Here is a 15,554-nt window from a genome sequence, read left to right as displayed (position 1 = left end):
AGTATTAAAATATGTATGAAGCTGATAGAAGAAATTCAGGATAGGATAGTGGTTACTTTTGGGGAGGAAGGAGAGAGGGAGGGAATGAACACACAGGGCTTTGTTTTTATATGCAATTTTTGTTGTTAAAGAATGGATTTGAGGCAAACAAGGAAAATTTAATAAAGCTCGTTGGTGGGTGTGTGGGATTTTTTTGCTGTATTATTCTGAATTTTCTGATTGTGTTATATTCTGTATGCGTATTGTTGTAAACATTGGTAATAAATATTATTTCATATTTATGTACTGTGTACATTTACACACTTCACTTAATCCTTATGATGACCTTATGCAGTCAGTAGAGCAGTTATTACTGTTTCTATTCTACAATTAAAAAACCTAAAACTGCAGAACAATTTGTTAAAAATTGGATCGGGGACACTTGTTTATTTCATCTAGATGGGCATGGAAATATGCTGGAGAAGTTTCCTTCAAGTCCAGCCACTCCCTCCTGCCTGAACCTTGGTAAGGCACTTAGTGGGGGAATGAATTGTACTAATAATAGCTAAATGTTTGTTCAAAAAGTAGTCATTCTAAAGTCCCAGAGGAGACTTCCAATAATGGCTTTGTGACTGGGAGGATACATATTTACAAGTCAATTATTCGGAGGCGCAGACGGGTTTCCTGCTGGCCGCCGCCCCCTGGCTCACTCAGTGACCTTGGACAAATCCCTTAACCTTCACTACCTACAATCCAGTAAACCGAATGTGTAATATTCACGAGTGCTCACTCAAGGCTCCTGCCAAACACTTTTTTGAAAATTAGGGACCGATTTAAGGTCAACCACACGGCAACAATGTTAGCTCTTCAATGCAAGTATTCTCGAAGCCCCCTATTCCTCAAAGACGGTTTTCATTCTCATTTAAATGGTGTTGTCTAATTTAAAGAGAATGACTTTATACTTTCTAAAGATTAATAACTTTCGTCACTACCGTACGGATGCCTTTCGTTGTTAAAAAAATTAAACCGACGCCTAACTAGGCAGAATAAAAAGTGAGCAACTTCTGTCTACTGCCCTTCCCCTCTGTAGTGGCTCTCGGAGATTTCTGAAAGCAAGCAGTTTGTTAATCGTCAGGTTTAGAACCTTCCATCAACACTGATAATGCTTTAGGAAAATCCCGGAGGTTCTGGGTACTGTGGTGTGGAAGAAGAGAAAAAAGGCGCAGAGCGGCTCCAAAGGCAGACAAATAGGGAAAGATGAACTAGGAACCGCGGCGTCCCGGCGAGTTCCGACTCGGGCCGCGAGTTGGAGCGGCTGCGGTGTGAGGCTTGGGACTGGCCCCGGAGGCTTCTGGCAAGGAACCTGAGCCCTCTCGCGGCCGAACTGCCGGCCGCGGCCACAGGTCCCTTTAAGGCGCCCTGCGGGCAGACCCGGGGCCGAGGGGGCGGGAGGAGGGCTCGCGAGCGCACGCCACGTGACTCGGCTGCCAAGTGCGCTGGCGAGTTTGACAGAAGTTTGAATCGGACTCGGGGGCTTTCTGCAGCCGGAGGGGCAGAGCGGCGGTCCCGGCCTCGGCGAGCGCCAGCTGCAGCGCCCCCGCCACCCACCCCGCCAGCCTGGAGCCCGGGCCGCCGACGGCCGCCCGCGCTCCCGTACCGCTCGCTGCCCCCCCAGCCGCTCAGCAGCCCCCAGCCCGTCCGCGGTGCGCGCAGCCTCCCGGCCAGGGAGCCGAGCCCCGGCGCTGCGCCCCGGCCCCGCTGTGCCAGCATGTCTTCGACGGAGGGCCCGAGTCGCGCGGCGGACAAGTCGCCGCGCCAGCAGGTACTCCCCGCGCGCCCCTGGGGCTGGCTTACTGCCCCTTCTCCACCTGGGTGTCGGGCCGGACCCCTATTCCGCCCCCTCTCCCGAGTGTGAGTGCGAGGAGGACCAGCGCTTTCCCGGGTCCCCCGCCGTCCTGACCCCCCGCCGACCCTGTCTCCGCAGGTGGACCGCCTGCTGGTGGGGTTGCGCTGGCGGCGGCTGGAGGAGCCACTGGGCTTCATCAAAGTTCTCCAGTGGGTGAGTCGATGCTCTAGCCGCGGGCTATTTCGGGAGCCTGGGCTGTGACGCTGACCCGAAGCAATGTGGCCGGAGTGGGGGGCGGGGAGGTGCTGCGGCCCGCCGTGACGGAAGGGTGGGGGGCGGCGACAGGTGGGCGGGGGAGGGGCGGACTGGGGCTGCTTCTCCAGCACTTGGTGGCAGGAGGTCGAGGAGCAAGGCATGCGGAGTCCGGGATTCGGTCCTTCTATGTGCAAGGAGCCCTTGCCCAGGGCGCTCACATTTCACCCGGGCGAGAGGACCTGGGTGTAACCTTTCCAGGACTCTGATCCTGCACATACCACTCCTCGGTGGCGGGAGGGGGGAGGAGGACAAGGAGGACGAGGAAAGCCACGGAGGGCAGCGGAGGAAAGGAGGCGGGCGATGGAAACCATCCTGCCACCAAACCCACTGGGACCTGGCTGATCTTGAAGGTGGGCTCCAGGGACAGGATCTTGGCTGACAGTTGTCCTGTTGAGGTCTCTAGAATAATCTGGGTTCCTGTGACGGGGTGAAAGGGTGAATGAATGAATGAATGAATGAATGAAGTCTATGGCTCAAGGATTAAATAAAAGAAAAAATATTAAGACAAAAAGAATCACACTGTGGCCAAGATGGGGCTTGTAGAAGACGAAAGAACATTGAGTTGGGAAGCTGGGGCTCTGGGTTTCAGATGTGGACCTGCCTTTTCCAGCTATGTGACCTTGGGCAAGTCACTTCTTTGGACCTCAGTTTCCAACATTAGTTAACTGTTGATCACACCATCCTAGGGTCCCCTTCTACTCTAAACAGGTTGGTTGGTATGCCAGAATATTGCCCTTCATTAGACTCACCCTGTGACCTTGAAGAAATCACTTGCCCATAGCCTCAGTTTCCTCTGTAATGGTCTAGGGGAAATACATCCCCTTGGCTCACTGGTGCTTTGAGATATTGGTATATTGTCTGTCCTTACCAGTGCCCAAGTCCTCCTGAGTGTAAGTTAGGAATGTGGACAGGTGCAGTCACTCTTTCAAATCATGAAAACTTGTTGGGAGCATTTAGTGCACTATAACAGAGAAGATTTAAGTTAGACAATCCACGCACCAAATGGTGTGTGAATAACTTAATTAATGTGCTTTCAGCACAGAATTCAGCTAAGGAATAAGTTACCATTAAGACTGAGGAGGATTGAGTTCTAAAGGGCTTTTAACTCACAGGAGACAAGAGTGAGCACTGTGTCACTGATTCCTGAAACATCGTTTGGATGGGAATCATCAGATCTGGAATTCAGGGGCAATAGTGCATTTGGGGTTATCTCCAGATATCTGAGACCTTGACTGGGGCTACAGGCCAGGCAGGGAGCTCCCAAGTGCAAACTCTGGGACTTTCCACTCTCCCTACCGCCTCAAGAGCAGTTGGATAGACTGCTGACTGAGCAATCCCCCCCCCCCCACTTCCCTGTTCTGACCCACCACTTGAGTACCAGTGGTGGCCATATAAGAATGATATTAAGGCTCCATGTGACTGCCATCCAGAACTAGGGAGCCATTATGAGGAGCAGAACCTGAAACGTAAGAGTACAGTTTTATCGTTAAACTAGACAAATGGATCTAAGGGAAATTTGAGAAAGACCGTCAAGGGATCAGGGAAACAATGAGGTTATTAGACCATGGAATCATCCTTCATGGGGGGATTCGAAAAAGCTTCCTTCTTCAATCCTATCCTTTTCTCAATGCCCCCACCCCCACCCCAATACCCATATTTCTATAAAGGCTGCACAAAGCAATGCCTAGGAAAATGGTCCGGTTTCCTCCCAGGGTCAGCGCTGATTCCTAAGAGTTAAAACCCATTTGACTTTTATGATCCTCAACTTCTTAGAGAGGGGGTGATGACTTTCTCTCTTAGTGCGAAATCCAGGGGCCCAGGGCTAGACTCTGAACTCAGCCTCCATGCGAAGGGCAGCATCAAAGGGAGACATGATTTGCTCTTACTGCCATCCTGGCAGCCTGACTTCAGAGCGTGAATTTCACTTGGCCTGAGTCTCTGCAGGATGAGCTCATGTAAAGGTGCCCAGGAACCAGCACCAGAAATGACAGTGAAAATGTCATTTGGGATTTTCACTCATTCCCTCTTGGGGGCATCAAATGCTCCTGAGGGCTGGAAAAGGAAAAAAAGAAAACACAAATCTTGCATTTATTGTAATGATGCTTGAAAACTTTTGTTGTCATTGTTATCCAAAAGCAATTTGGCTGGAATCTTGGTAAGAAGAAAGCAATATTAGGCTTTTATTCGTTAGGAGCTTGGCTGAGTCTTTTTTTTTTTTTTTAATTCTGAAATTAATCTCACCTCAATTCCAATTCTGAAGTCTCACTAAGTCTTCACAAAGCTGGCAAAATAACATGGGTATGGACCAATTATTAAAGAACGGGTTTCCTAAAGAAAGAAAAAGGCAGATTTTGAGGTTGATGGGCTTTTGTTTAAATTGAGTCTCCTCTGCTTTCTAGCCATAGTACCTAGGGTAAGAAACGAAATCTTTGTGGGCCTTTGTTTCTTATATGTAAACGAGAGTAAGATCGATCTCATGGGTTCACTGGGAGGATTATAGGAGCACCCAAGCATTCAGTCCAAGCAGTCCCGGAGTTATTCAGTGAGTGTTGGTTCCCCTTCCTCCTGTTCCTAAACCTCCCCTTTCCCCTAAATTTCTTCTTTCTACAGACTGTCAGCTAGACTTGTCCTTTGGTTAGATTACTCAAATGTCACGGCCAGATCCTCACTTTGAGGGTAAGGCACAAAGGAATCTCCCGGATTACTCAGTCACTGTTCCCATAATAAGTCATAGTATCATTAACTGGGTGTACCCCTGATCGGTAATTCACCTTTGAGTTGCCAAAGCCACTTACTTGGCTCTGGGGTCTCTGTAATGAAAATAAGCTATTTCAGTTGGTGTGGGGAATGCGAAAGAGTACCATGAGAGTCCATAAAACCAATGAGATGACTATAGGGATAAAATTCGGGGGCAAACTTGTCTTCCTTGTGCCCTGCACTAACTGGGGATGGGAGCGTTCTCAAAGGATCCTCGCCATCAAGCAAGTCGGCACCAAACTGGCAAGGTTATTCTGACACCTTTCCCAAAGAGAAGCAGAGACAGGAGGAGGAGGGCATGGAGGGCAGGGTATGACCATCACTGTCCCCAGCAATACAGGTCCAAGAGGAGGAAGGCTGGTTGGCATCAGAGCTTCAGAGAGTCCTCCCTCCCCAACCCATCCCTGTCTCAGGGACTCCATCTCTCTTTGGCTTTTTGAGCAGTTTGCTCAACTCCAACCCTTGTGTTTGGTGACATGGATGCTTTCAGTTCTTTCCTTCTCTTCCCTGTGTTCCAGTCACCTGGCACATTTAGGGAAGAAGGCAAATCTGGTGCAAAAGGTGGAGGGGCCTGGTTCAGGGTGCTTTCTCTGCTCCTGCATTCCAGGTACAGGGCTACTCCCTGCCTCCGTACAATCCCCGCTGAATATAGGAGAGATCTCTCTCTTTTCTTTTCTTCTTCTTTTTTTTTTTAACCCTTAATAACTTTGTGATGCAGAATTTTATTTTGTTTGTTTGTTTGTTTCTTTGTTTGAGCATGACACTTCTTTCCTTGACGTAAACTGTCAAGAGAAGGTACTGTGTCTTATTCCCCTTTGTGTCACCCCACTTGGCACATAGTGGATGGTCGATAACTGTTTGTTGATTAATGAATGAATGAAATAGAAAGAGCACTGGACAGGGAATCAGGAGATGTGAATTCTTTTTTTTTTTAAGATTTTATTTATTTATTTGACATAGAGAGAGAGTGAGAGAGCACAAGCAGGGGGGAGGGGCAGAGGGAGAAGGAGAAGCAGACTCTGGACTGAGCAGGGAGCCTGATGTGGGGCTCAATCCCAGGATTCAGGGATCATGAGCCAAAGGCAGACGCTTAGCTGACTGAGCCACCCAGGCACCCCAGGAGATGTGAATTCTAAGGCTGGCTCTCACAATAGCTAAATGTGACCTTGGGAGAGTCACTTGATCTTTTGGGACTTTAGTTTCCACCTCTGAAATGAGACCATTAGGCTTAATAATCTCTGAGATCTTTTTTGCTCTGCTATCCTGTGAACCTGTGAGGTTCCCCTCAGATTTTTCCCTTTCTCCACTCATATCGCAAACTTTATGTTATCTGGCATCCTATGACTGTGTAATGTTCAGATTTCATTGTATATGCTGATGGATACAGAGCTATGTAAGGCGGTGAGGGATTCCTGACTTTCAAAGAATCGGAAGAGAAGGGGATACAACTCTACTAATGCTATTCGTGGTATATTTCACTCTTTGGGGGATCATAGAACAGGGTTCAGGATTTTCAAAATTTCAACGTTATCATCTAGACATAGCAGAATTGTGGATGATTACAGTAAAGTTCTATCGTCTGCATTGTCCCATGTGGTACCTGCTAGTCACATGTGGCTATTGAAATGTGGCAGTTGAAATGTGGCTAGTGTGACTGAGCAACTGAATTTTTAGTTTAATTTAATTTTAATGAATTTGACTGTAAATAGCCACACTTGGCTAGTGGCTACCATGGCTACCATGGCGGATAGTACAGCTCTCGAGTACGAGTTCCACGAAGACAGAGCTTTTTCTCTTCTGTTCACTACTCAATGATAGTGCTTAGAACAGTGCCTGGTACACAGTCGATGCTCGGGAAGTGTCATCTTTCTGCAGATGTGCCTGTCAAGGAAACGCTGGTGAAGAGAAGGCTCCAGACTGACCCTTCGTTGCCCCAAGTTAGGAATACCTATTTTCTTAGGGGACCTGTATAGAGCTAACTGCCAACAGGTAAAAATATATCCAACGGTGTTGCCCTTCCTAGAATGTGACACCCTAATTGTGTGTCCATTTCCGAGGGCCAGAAGCTAAGGGGAATAAAGAAACCCGGAAGAGGCTCACAGAGCTGACAAAAATTTGAGAATTCCTGTGAGGAAGAACTAGAGAAACGCCATTGCTATGCCAGTGAGGAGGCTTGGAGTCGATAAAGGGCAATGATGCAGAGGCTTTGGGCAACTTCTCTTAAGCTCTGTCAACATGAGCAAACAGGGCTCTCCTTCAGCCTCTATAAATTAGGCCAGATGACAAGGTTATTCAGACATTGGAGAAAGTCATGCTCTCTCCTTTCCTGCATGTTTTTTTTACAAATGGAGACAGTTCTTATTTGTCTGAACAAAACCTCCTGGAAACAGAGAGGTGCTCATTATGACCCTTAGAGAGGGGTCAATGGCTCCAGCATGGAGAAGATCTGCCAGGCCCGGCGATGCAAGGCGGGGCAGTGATGCCGGGCACTACCCAGGTGCAGAGCACAGCTGCTGGCCAGCCCAGCCAAGAGCACACTGGGAGCATTACCCTCATCCAGTGAGAGCAAGGGCTCTCGATCGCCTGCCCCAAACCTGTGCTTGTGCAGATGAGAACACCGAGACTCAGCGAGTGGAGCGTTTTATGAGAGTTCGCCCATCTAATGAGTGACGGGACCAGGGCTAGAACCCCGCTTTCCAAACTCCTAACTCAGGTCTCTTTTCATTCCATAACATTTATGTGCATTAGCAAAATCACATGCACACAACTCTATTCTAAACTCTGGCTGCGAGCCTGGGACGTAGATGAGCTGTCTTCTAGGTGCTTAATGTCCAAGACACCAAGACACGGAGAAACACACAGAAAACGATCATTAACAGAATAAGGTCTGTGCTTACTAAGAAAGATTCCATCATGTACAAGCCTGTACGAGGTAAGTGCGCAGGAAATGGGGCCTGAACGGAGGATGTGGGAAATCAGAGATTCCAGCTTCTCGCCTCCTTTTCTAACCAGTGTGTTTCCCCAAAAAGAAATTCGAAAACCATAGGCCAAGGAAATTTCATCTCACTCAAGACAGGAGATTTAGTAAAACGTGATGAAAGGTGGAGAGGAAAACAATTCAAGCGATCTGAAATGCCTCTGGTTCTTAGCACGGCGATGGCAGCTTCAACAGATTACAAAGGGAAACACCACTTGGGGAAAGCGTGGAGGCTGGTAAGGCGAGTGGAAGGCACTTTTCTCTGGGCTGGAGCCAGGACTGTCAGCAGAGACGCAGCCAGCACTGTCGCTGCAAGGAAAAGGACCTTTGGGGGAAGAGGAGTTAGGCTGGCAGAGCCTGGCACAGCTCCCCGCCTGGCCCCTCTGAAGGCTTGGCGGAAGTTGTCCCGTCTAGCGGTACCGCCAGTGAGGCAGGAAAGGTAGCGACAAGGTAACAAGCTGCAACGATAGCCCCAAAGGAGAAATGGGAAGGAATTCCAACACATGCCTGATCCCAGTTGCCGCAGAGGAATCTATTTCTAGGATGCCTCTCCCTTGGGGAGGAAATTCAGGTCCAGCGTTAGGCTAGACGTTTCCAAAAGCCTAAACTGCTTTGTATTGGTCATCGTTTCCATTGCCACATCCAATGGGGAGCTGTGGAAACTATCTCTTTCCTCTCCCTGTGTCTCCCTCCCAGACACCACTCCGAGTCAACCTCATTCATTTGGCTATTTGGTCCGGCACTCAGGTGCAGTGAACACGGCATCCTGGGGCCGGGAAGCCAATGGAAGCCATGAGTCCCTGCCCAGGTGGGACTTGATGAAAGGAACTCCTCCCCCACCCTCATGACCGCACCTGCTGAGAGTCAGAAGGTAGTTCTGAGGAGATATACCTTGGCCAGCTGAGGCCTTCCAACTCTCAGACTCTCAAAGGGGCTTCCCTCTCCCTCAGCTCTTTGCTATTTTCGCCTTCGGGTCCTGCGGCTCCTACAGCGGGGAGACAGGGGCAACAGTTCGCTGCAACAACGAAGCCAAGGATGTGAGCTCCATCATTGTTTTGTTCGGCTATCCCTTCAGGTGAGCGGGAACCGATTCCGACCCCACACAGCCTCTCTTGCTGGCTTGGCAGGACCTGCTTGGTCTCTTCCTCCTCCAGAAACCTAAAGACCTTTTGTTGAGTGCCACTCTAGGTTCAAATAGAACTACAAGGCTTGGGTCCTTCCTGCCCTTTAGGAATGTCAGACGCGCTAACCATAGAAAAATATGAGGGAAACTCAGATAGATCATTGTTATAATAATGTTCCAGTCCACAGATAACCCAGAGCAGGTAACATAGTTCCTACCGAAAGAATCCATGCAGTTTGGGATGGAGGCTAGTCAGGTCTCTCTGACTTTCAGCAACCTTCTCCCTCCCTTGAAGGTTAGGGAGCTCGTTAGATCCTAAAGAGTTGATGCGGGCTGCTCCCCTTGTACACTAGACTACAAGGAGAGACACCTTGACCAGGAGGTAGAAAAGAATACTCTTTCCTGGCTATTTGGGAGCTTAGGGAGGGGTGTCCCAACTGCTCAGAAGAGAACTGGGGACAGGACTCGCCTTTTCAGAAATTTTTAGTACCAACAGCCAAGTTAGGTTAACTATCTCTTGTATGTAACAGGGTTTTTATTTTCCCCCCGTCCTTACTTTGTCCCATATAGGGTCATGGGGGAGGGGTACTAAATAAGGCCTGAGAATGGGCAAGTCCAACCTTACCCTGGCCACTGTGGGCCTGTGCTCTCCCAGGGGCAAAATGAAGCCGATCTCCCTGGTGGTTTGGCTACCAGAAATCGATGCACTATATATATTGTGGTTATGACCTAAAGGGCCCTGGAGATACTTGGAAATACACGGTCACCATATCTGGGCAAGGGAGATGAGGGTGGGTAGCAGCTGAATGGGAGGTAGAGTTGGACCCGATTTCTGGGGATGTTCCTATCTGGACTGCAAGGTTGCCTCCAGAAACATTCCTCTCGTCACACCCCCTTTCTTGGATCTGTTAAGAGTCCCGGGGTAAGAAGTAGTGCAGGACTACTCCCAGGGCGGGGACAGTCCCCTGCCTCCCCAGGGAGAGGACTGCCCTGAGCTCAGGATGGCACCCCGCCCTGTCCCCGCCCCCTGCAGGTTGAACCGGGTCCAGTATGAGATGCCCCTCTGCGATGATGACTCCACCTCCAAGACCATGCACCTGATGGGGGATTTCTCTGCTCCCGCCGAGTTCTTTGTGACCCTGGGCATCTTCTCCTTCTTCTACACCATGGCTGCTCTGGTCGTCTACCTGCGCTTCCACAGCCTCTACGCAGAGAACAAACGCTTCCCGCTGGTGGTGAGTGGGCATCGGCCAGAAGGGATGGGGTGGAGAAACTGAGACGTGCGTTCTGGGACTGATGTCGCATTGAGGGGGGAGGACACCCCGAGGTGGAACCTCCTGAGTCTCCCTGCCAGCTCTCTGCTGTCCATCCCCTTCAGGCTCTGTGGCTCCCACAGCTCCGAGGACTCTGCCTCTGCCAACCCCCCATCACATGCTGTGCTCGCAGAAGGCATAATAGCATCAAGAAGTGGGCTCTGGAGTCAGACTGCCTGGATTCGGATTCCAGGACAGTCCTTTACTAGCTGTGTGCTCTTGGACAAGTCACTTATCTTCTCCAAACCTCAGTTTCCTCAATATAAAATGGGGGATAAAAGAATACCTATCTCATAGTGTTTGGGGAAGTTGAGTGAAAATGCATGTAAAATATCTGGTATATAGTTAGCTTCAATAAGTGTTAGCTATCATTAATATTCTTCCCCCTCTACTGTCTCGTTACCCCAGGAATGCAAGGTGGAAGGGGTGCCTTAGAGGACCCCATTTGTCTCCTGCGGTCTGCTCTCACTCTGCCACCAGTGGTAGCTGAGCAGTGGTGATCAAAGGAAAGGCTTGAAGGCCAGAGTGGGGAGTTTAGGCCACCTAGGTTTGGGGGTGACAGTGACCAGCAGGTGCCTTGATACATTGTTGCCTGACCTCAGTTCTGAGGGCCTGGGCAGGGGTCGCCCTGGGTGGCAGCACTCCTTTGATGGCAGTGAACAGATTCCTTAAAATGACTTGGGCTCCCTGAGGCTCCAGGTGTTGGGTAGGACAGCAAGAGGCAGCTTTCCTGGGACCTCAGGATCCCAGTGCATTATGGCCAGAGGAAGAGAAGTAGGCAATCGGGGGAGGGGGGCCTTTCTGAGTGTATTTCCTGTCCCTCTGTTCCTCCCAGGACTTCTGTGTGACTGTCTCCTTCACCTTCTTCTGGCTGGTAGCTGCAGCCGCCTGGGGCAAGGGCTTGACGGACATCAAGGGGGCCACACGGCCATCCAGCCTGACTGCAGCCATGTCTGTGTGCCACGGAGAGGAAGCAGTGTGCAGTGCTGGGGCCACGCCCTCTATGGGTCTGGCCAACATCTCTGTGGTGAGACCCGAGGCCACTGAAGGGGTCTGGGGGAGGCAGTGCTATCCCAGATACCCAGGCCTGTCCCAGCTAGCAGGTTCTGAGAGGAACAGAGAGGGCATCTCTCCAGCTGGTCTCCCCTGGAGCTAGAGCGGGTGACCCCTGCACCTAAGGGTGGCTGCTGGCCCCTGGAAGATGCTGAGAAGACATTTTGGTTTGGGGGGGGAAGGAACCCAAGAACCACTTAGCCTCCTGTTCTTTCCTCCTTCTGTACTCTGCCTTCCCATTTTCCTTCTCCCCACATCCAGGCATGCTCTCGGTGACTGCCTCCCACTCCTCCTGCCTCTTAACAATGTGTGTGTGTGTGTGCGCATGCAAGCATATGAAGGGGAGCACAGGCTGTGGCTGGGCTCAAGACTGGGAGCAGATCCAGAGTGAGAGAGAAGGGGCTCATTGTCCCTCAGGCCTCTGGACAGGAAAGGGGCTTTGGGCAGGGGTGGGTCCAGCTGGTACGCATAGGTTTGGCCATCCCGGTTGTTAGAATGTGAAAGTCTTTCCATGTCAGTTGGCACAGAGCTGAAGCTTCGGGCTTTTCAAATGGCCCCTGTCACCTTAGCCCTGCCCTGAAAATGGCCTGGAACTCCCCAAAGGCCAGCAACTGAGGGAATTAATCACTGGCACACCAGGGAGCCTTCTAGAGACCTTGCTGGAACCCTGCTCATAGGTTTTAGCCCCCAACATTTTATTGTAAAATTTTTCACACATACGGTAAAGTGGAAAGAATTTTACAATGAACACCCACACACTTGTCGCCTAAACTGTACCATTAACATTTTCCTAGACATGCTTTATCACGTGTCTATCTGCCCCCTTCATCCATCAAACCATCTTATTTTTAATGCATTTTGAAGTTAATTGCAGATATCAGTACACCCCCCCCCCAATACTTCCTGCTGAGGGGTTTTTAAGTATTTTTGAATAAATATTTGAATATATCCCTGCCTGGGTCCAGCCCCAGGAAAGAAGCACCTTGGACAGCTCTGGTCACATCCACCCTTGAAAAAGGCGCTCAGAACAGTGCTGTGGAAAGTGCCACTAGAGCCCCTGCTCCTTGCTGTGTTTGCATGATGCTTCACTCCAGGGGCCAGATTCTCCTAGCGACCAACCTACAACTCAGGTGCATGCTGTGGGCAGTTAGAGACTTTCGCCAGAGAACCCCTAGTGGGTATTGGCATTGAACCCTGACTCTACATCCAGTTCTCTGTATTTTAGTCTTGCCAGCCCTCTGCCTCTTCCGCCACGCACCACGGGGACTCCCCCTCCCTGTTCCCACAATGCCCTCCTTACCATTCTCACAAACTTCCCTGATGTCTTTGCAGCTCTTCGGCTTTATCAACTTCTTCCTGTGGGCCGGGAACTGTTGGTTTGTGTTCAAGGAGACCCCATGGCACGGGCAGGGCCAGGACCAGGACCAGGGCCAGGGCCCTAGCCAGGAGAGCGCAGCTGAGCAGGGAGCAGTGGAGAAGCAGTAAGCAGCCCCGACCTGGCTACTCCCGAACAGGACAGCACCTCTTCAACCACCTCCAGCTTCCAGGACCTCCCTCTTCTTCCTTCTCCAACTCCCCTCCCCCATCATTCTGGGCTTTGAGCTTTGAGTCGCTGATGGATGGGTGGGCATCAGCTGTCAGAAACCCGGGCAGCCCTCCCAGTGGCTTCGTATCCCTCCTCTGGCCAGAGCCTCGGATGGCAGTAGCTCAGTGCTTCTTGTCTATTGCCTGGACCCCAGCATCTTACTTGGGGTCTTACTCGTACCCTTACAGCCTCTGAGAATGAGCCTCTACTGCAGGGGGCAGGAGACCAGAGTCCTGAGACTCGCTCTGAGCAGCCACTTCTATCAACCTATCGGCTTCAATAAAAGTGGGGGGAGGGGAAATTGGCTGGCAGCCTTCTTCCTGGTCCTTTGCATGAAGGGCCCACCAGTGGTTCCATGACCCCTCTTCAATGGCTGTCATCTAAGCCTTGTGTCTGTCCCGATCTCCAGTCAGCCCAAGCTCTCCCACTTCTTCCTCTGGCCTCTGCTCAGCCACACAGCCCACCCTGTGGGAACCCAGGAGGCCAACTAGCCTAGAAAACAGCTCTGTAGAGGGTCCTGATGAGGCCTGGACTCAGTGGGGAGCAGATATATTGCAACTGGGTTGCAACTTCAAGACATGGAAGCCAGGAAACTTGCTGGGAAAGCATTTCTTCTGTCCCCTCAGTCCTCCCACCTCTCCAGGCTGGGGCGCTTTCTACCAACGCTACACATGTGCTTGCCCTCGAAACTCCTGACCTTCCTTCCCGTCCTCCTTCTCGGGCTTAGTCTCACGTATGAGACACAAGATGAGGGGTCTAGGAGCATCTCCAATTCAGCCCTCCCTGCCTCCAACCTCTCCGTCCATCTCCCTTCCCCAGCCTCTCGGGTCTGAGGCATTCAAGATCTTTTTCCATGTTTGTCCAGGCCTCCCTTTCATTCCTGTGGGTCCAGATAGGGACTTTGGAAGGGCCCAGAGGACCATCACGAGGCTAAGTTGCCCCAGAGCCCCAGGACATGGATGGATGGGCCCGTTTCTTCCTCATCTCCCCCCATCCCACAACTCCTCCCCTGGCCTCTGTTTCATACATCCCTGTCTCACCTTTACAAAAGGACATGCCCTCTCGGTTTGCCCTCAGTTCCTCCCCTGCTTCCCCATTTCTCCCAGGCTCTCTCCCTCCCCACCCGAACCTCAGTCCAGGGCAGGCCAATGCTATTGGTGCTTCTTCACTTCGGGACCCAGTTCCATATTTGTCTTTGATATGTCTCCTCTTCCTGACACCTCCTTCAGTCCCTCTCTGGACCCCAGGGCCCAAGAGTCAGTGCTGACTGGGAAAGGGTCACCCACCTCCTACCCAGCTCGAAGCACTTCTGCCCTGGCCATAGGGCTGCTCAGAGAAGGATGAAGAAGGAAGAATCCAGCCATTTTCCAATCCAGTGCCAATTAGCCCACTTATCATCCCAAAGGTGAATGTGCCCTGTGCCAATTTCTCCTCAGGACCGAGACAACCCCTCCAACCTTCTCACCTTCCTAAACGCCATCCATAGTCATGTGCATATTACCGGGGTATCCAGAAGACAGGATCTCGGACTTTGGGCCAATCATTTCTTCTTTGGGTCAGAGTTTCCCCACTTGACAGGGGGAGTATGAGATTTTTATCCTCAAATGCTCCAGAACCCTTCAGTGAAAGAATTAGGTTTTTTATTTTGTTTTTAGATTTTGGGGAAGGGATTTGAGGAGGGAAGAGAGGAGATGGGGATGAGAGTGTTTCTAAGTCTGAACCTCTCTCTGTCCTGAGCTGTCCCCATGGTTACTCAAGGAAAAGGGGGAATGGTTTTGCCTACAGCTCCAGAGACACAGAGAACAAAGGGGTGACCATTTTCCTTTAAGCTGGCCCCTGTGAGGGTCTGTGAGCAGCTTTTACTGGAACTTTGTTTGGATTCTGTGTATGTATTTATAATTTATTTGAAATGTGATGGATAAAGTGTTCTCATTTGGGGGCTGAAGTTAGCAACTGGCCCTTGAGCTAGGGAAAGGGTGGGGGGTGAGTATACACTCCTGCCAAGGACTCCTAGCCCAGAACTCTATCTAGAGCAGAGAAGGCTCTTTCCCCTCCTCAAGAGGCTGGCTTGTTCTCATCCAGAAGGGCCTTGATTTTGGCTATGGCCTTGCTTTCCATGACCACCCTAAGAGGAAAGGCTAGTTCACCTAACTTCCTCCAGGGGGCTGGGCTAGGCCAAGTGCTGAGGGCTGAGCTGTCCTCATGGGACTCATGTCCCCTCCAATCAGGGCTGGCACCACTGCTTTTCTTAGTGCGGCCTAGGGTGGGAGACTGTGTCTGGTTTCTCCAGATTGCAGGAGGCCAACAGGCAGGGCACTTGCCCTCTGCCCTACTAAACTCTGACCCTGCCAAGGTGCCCACCAAGGACCTTTTTGGAATTTTGAGTTCCCTCTGCTATCATGATCATAGGTCTCTTACTTCTGGGATTGAAGATCGGGGTGGGGGGGAGAATGTTGCATGTTGTTTTCTGGTGCTTGTTATTACACATTTGAATAAACAGTGCTTCAAAGCATTTGCCATGAAGTTGCTAAGACTAGAGCCCTTCCAGGGATTTTTTCCCTCTTCTTCCCATTGCTTTAAGTTCTTGCATTTCCACCCAAATGTCA

At 50.7% G+C, this 15,554-nt stretch overlaps 1 protein-coding gene across 1 annotated transcript; it reads left to right on the top strand.

Annotated features, from left to right (window-relative positions):
- Positions 1-1,490: 1,490 nt before the first annotated feature.
- On the top strand, positions 1,491-15,460 carry SYPL2 (synaptophysin like 2). Its single transcript, XM_026484630.4, has 6 exons — positions 1,491-1,801; positions 1,964-2,038; positions 8,825-8,949; positions 10,031-10,232; positions 11,146-11,337; positions 12,696-15,460. Exons 1-6 carry the CDS (start codon positions 1,748-1,750, stop codon positions 12,846-12,848), a joined length of 801 nt encoding a protein of 266 aa, XP_026340415.1. The 5' UTR covers positions 1,491-1,747; the 3' UTR covers positions 12,849-15,460.
- Positions 15,461-15,554: the final 94 nt, after the last annotated feature.

The sequence above is a fragment of the Ursus arctos genome, unplaced genomic scaffold (genome assembly GCF_023065955.2).
Source record: "Ursus arctos isolate Adak ecotype North America unplaced genomic scaffold, UrsArc2.0 scaffold_12, whole genome shotgun sequence".
Classification (NCBI taxonomy): domain Eukaryota; kingdom Metazoa; phylum Chordata; class Mammalia; order Carnivora; family Ursidae; genus Ursus; species Ursus arctos.
The sequence above is the reverse complement of the archived record's forward strand: the minus strand, read 5'-3'. Positions and strand labels throughout refer to the sequence as shown.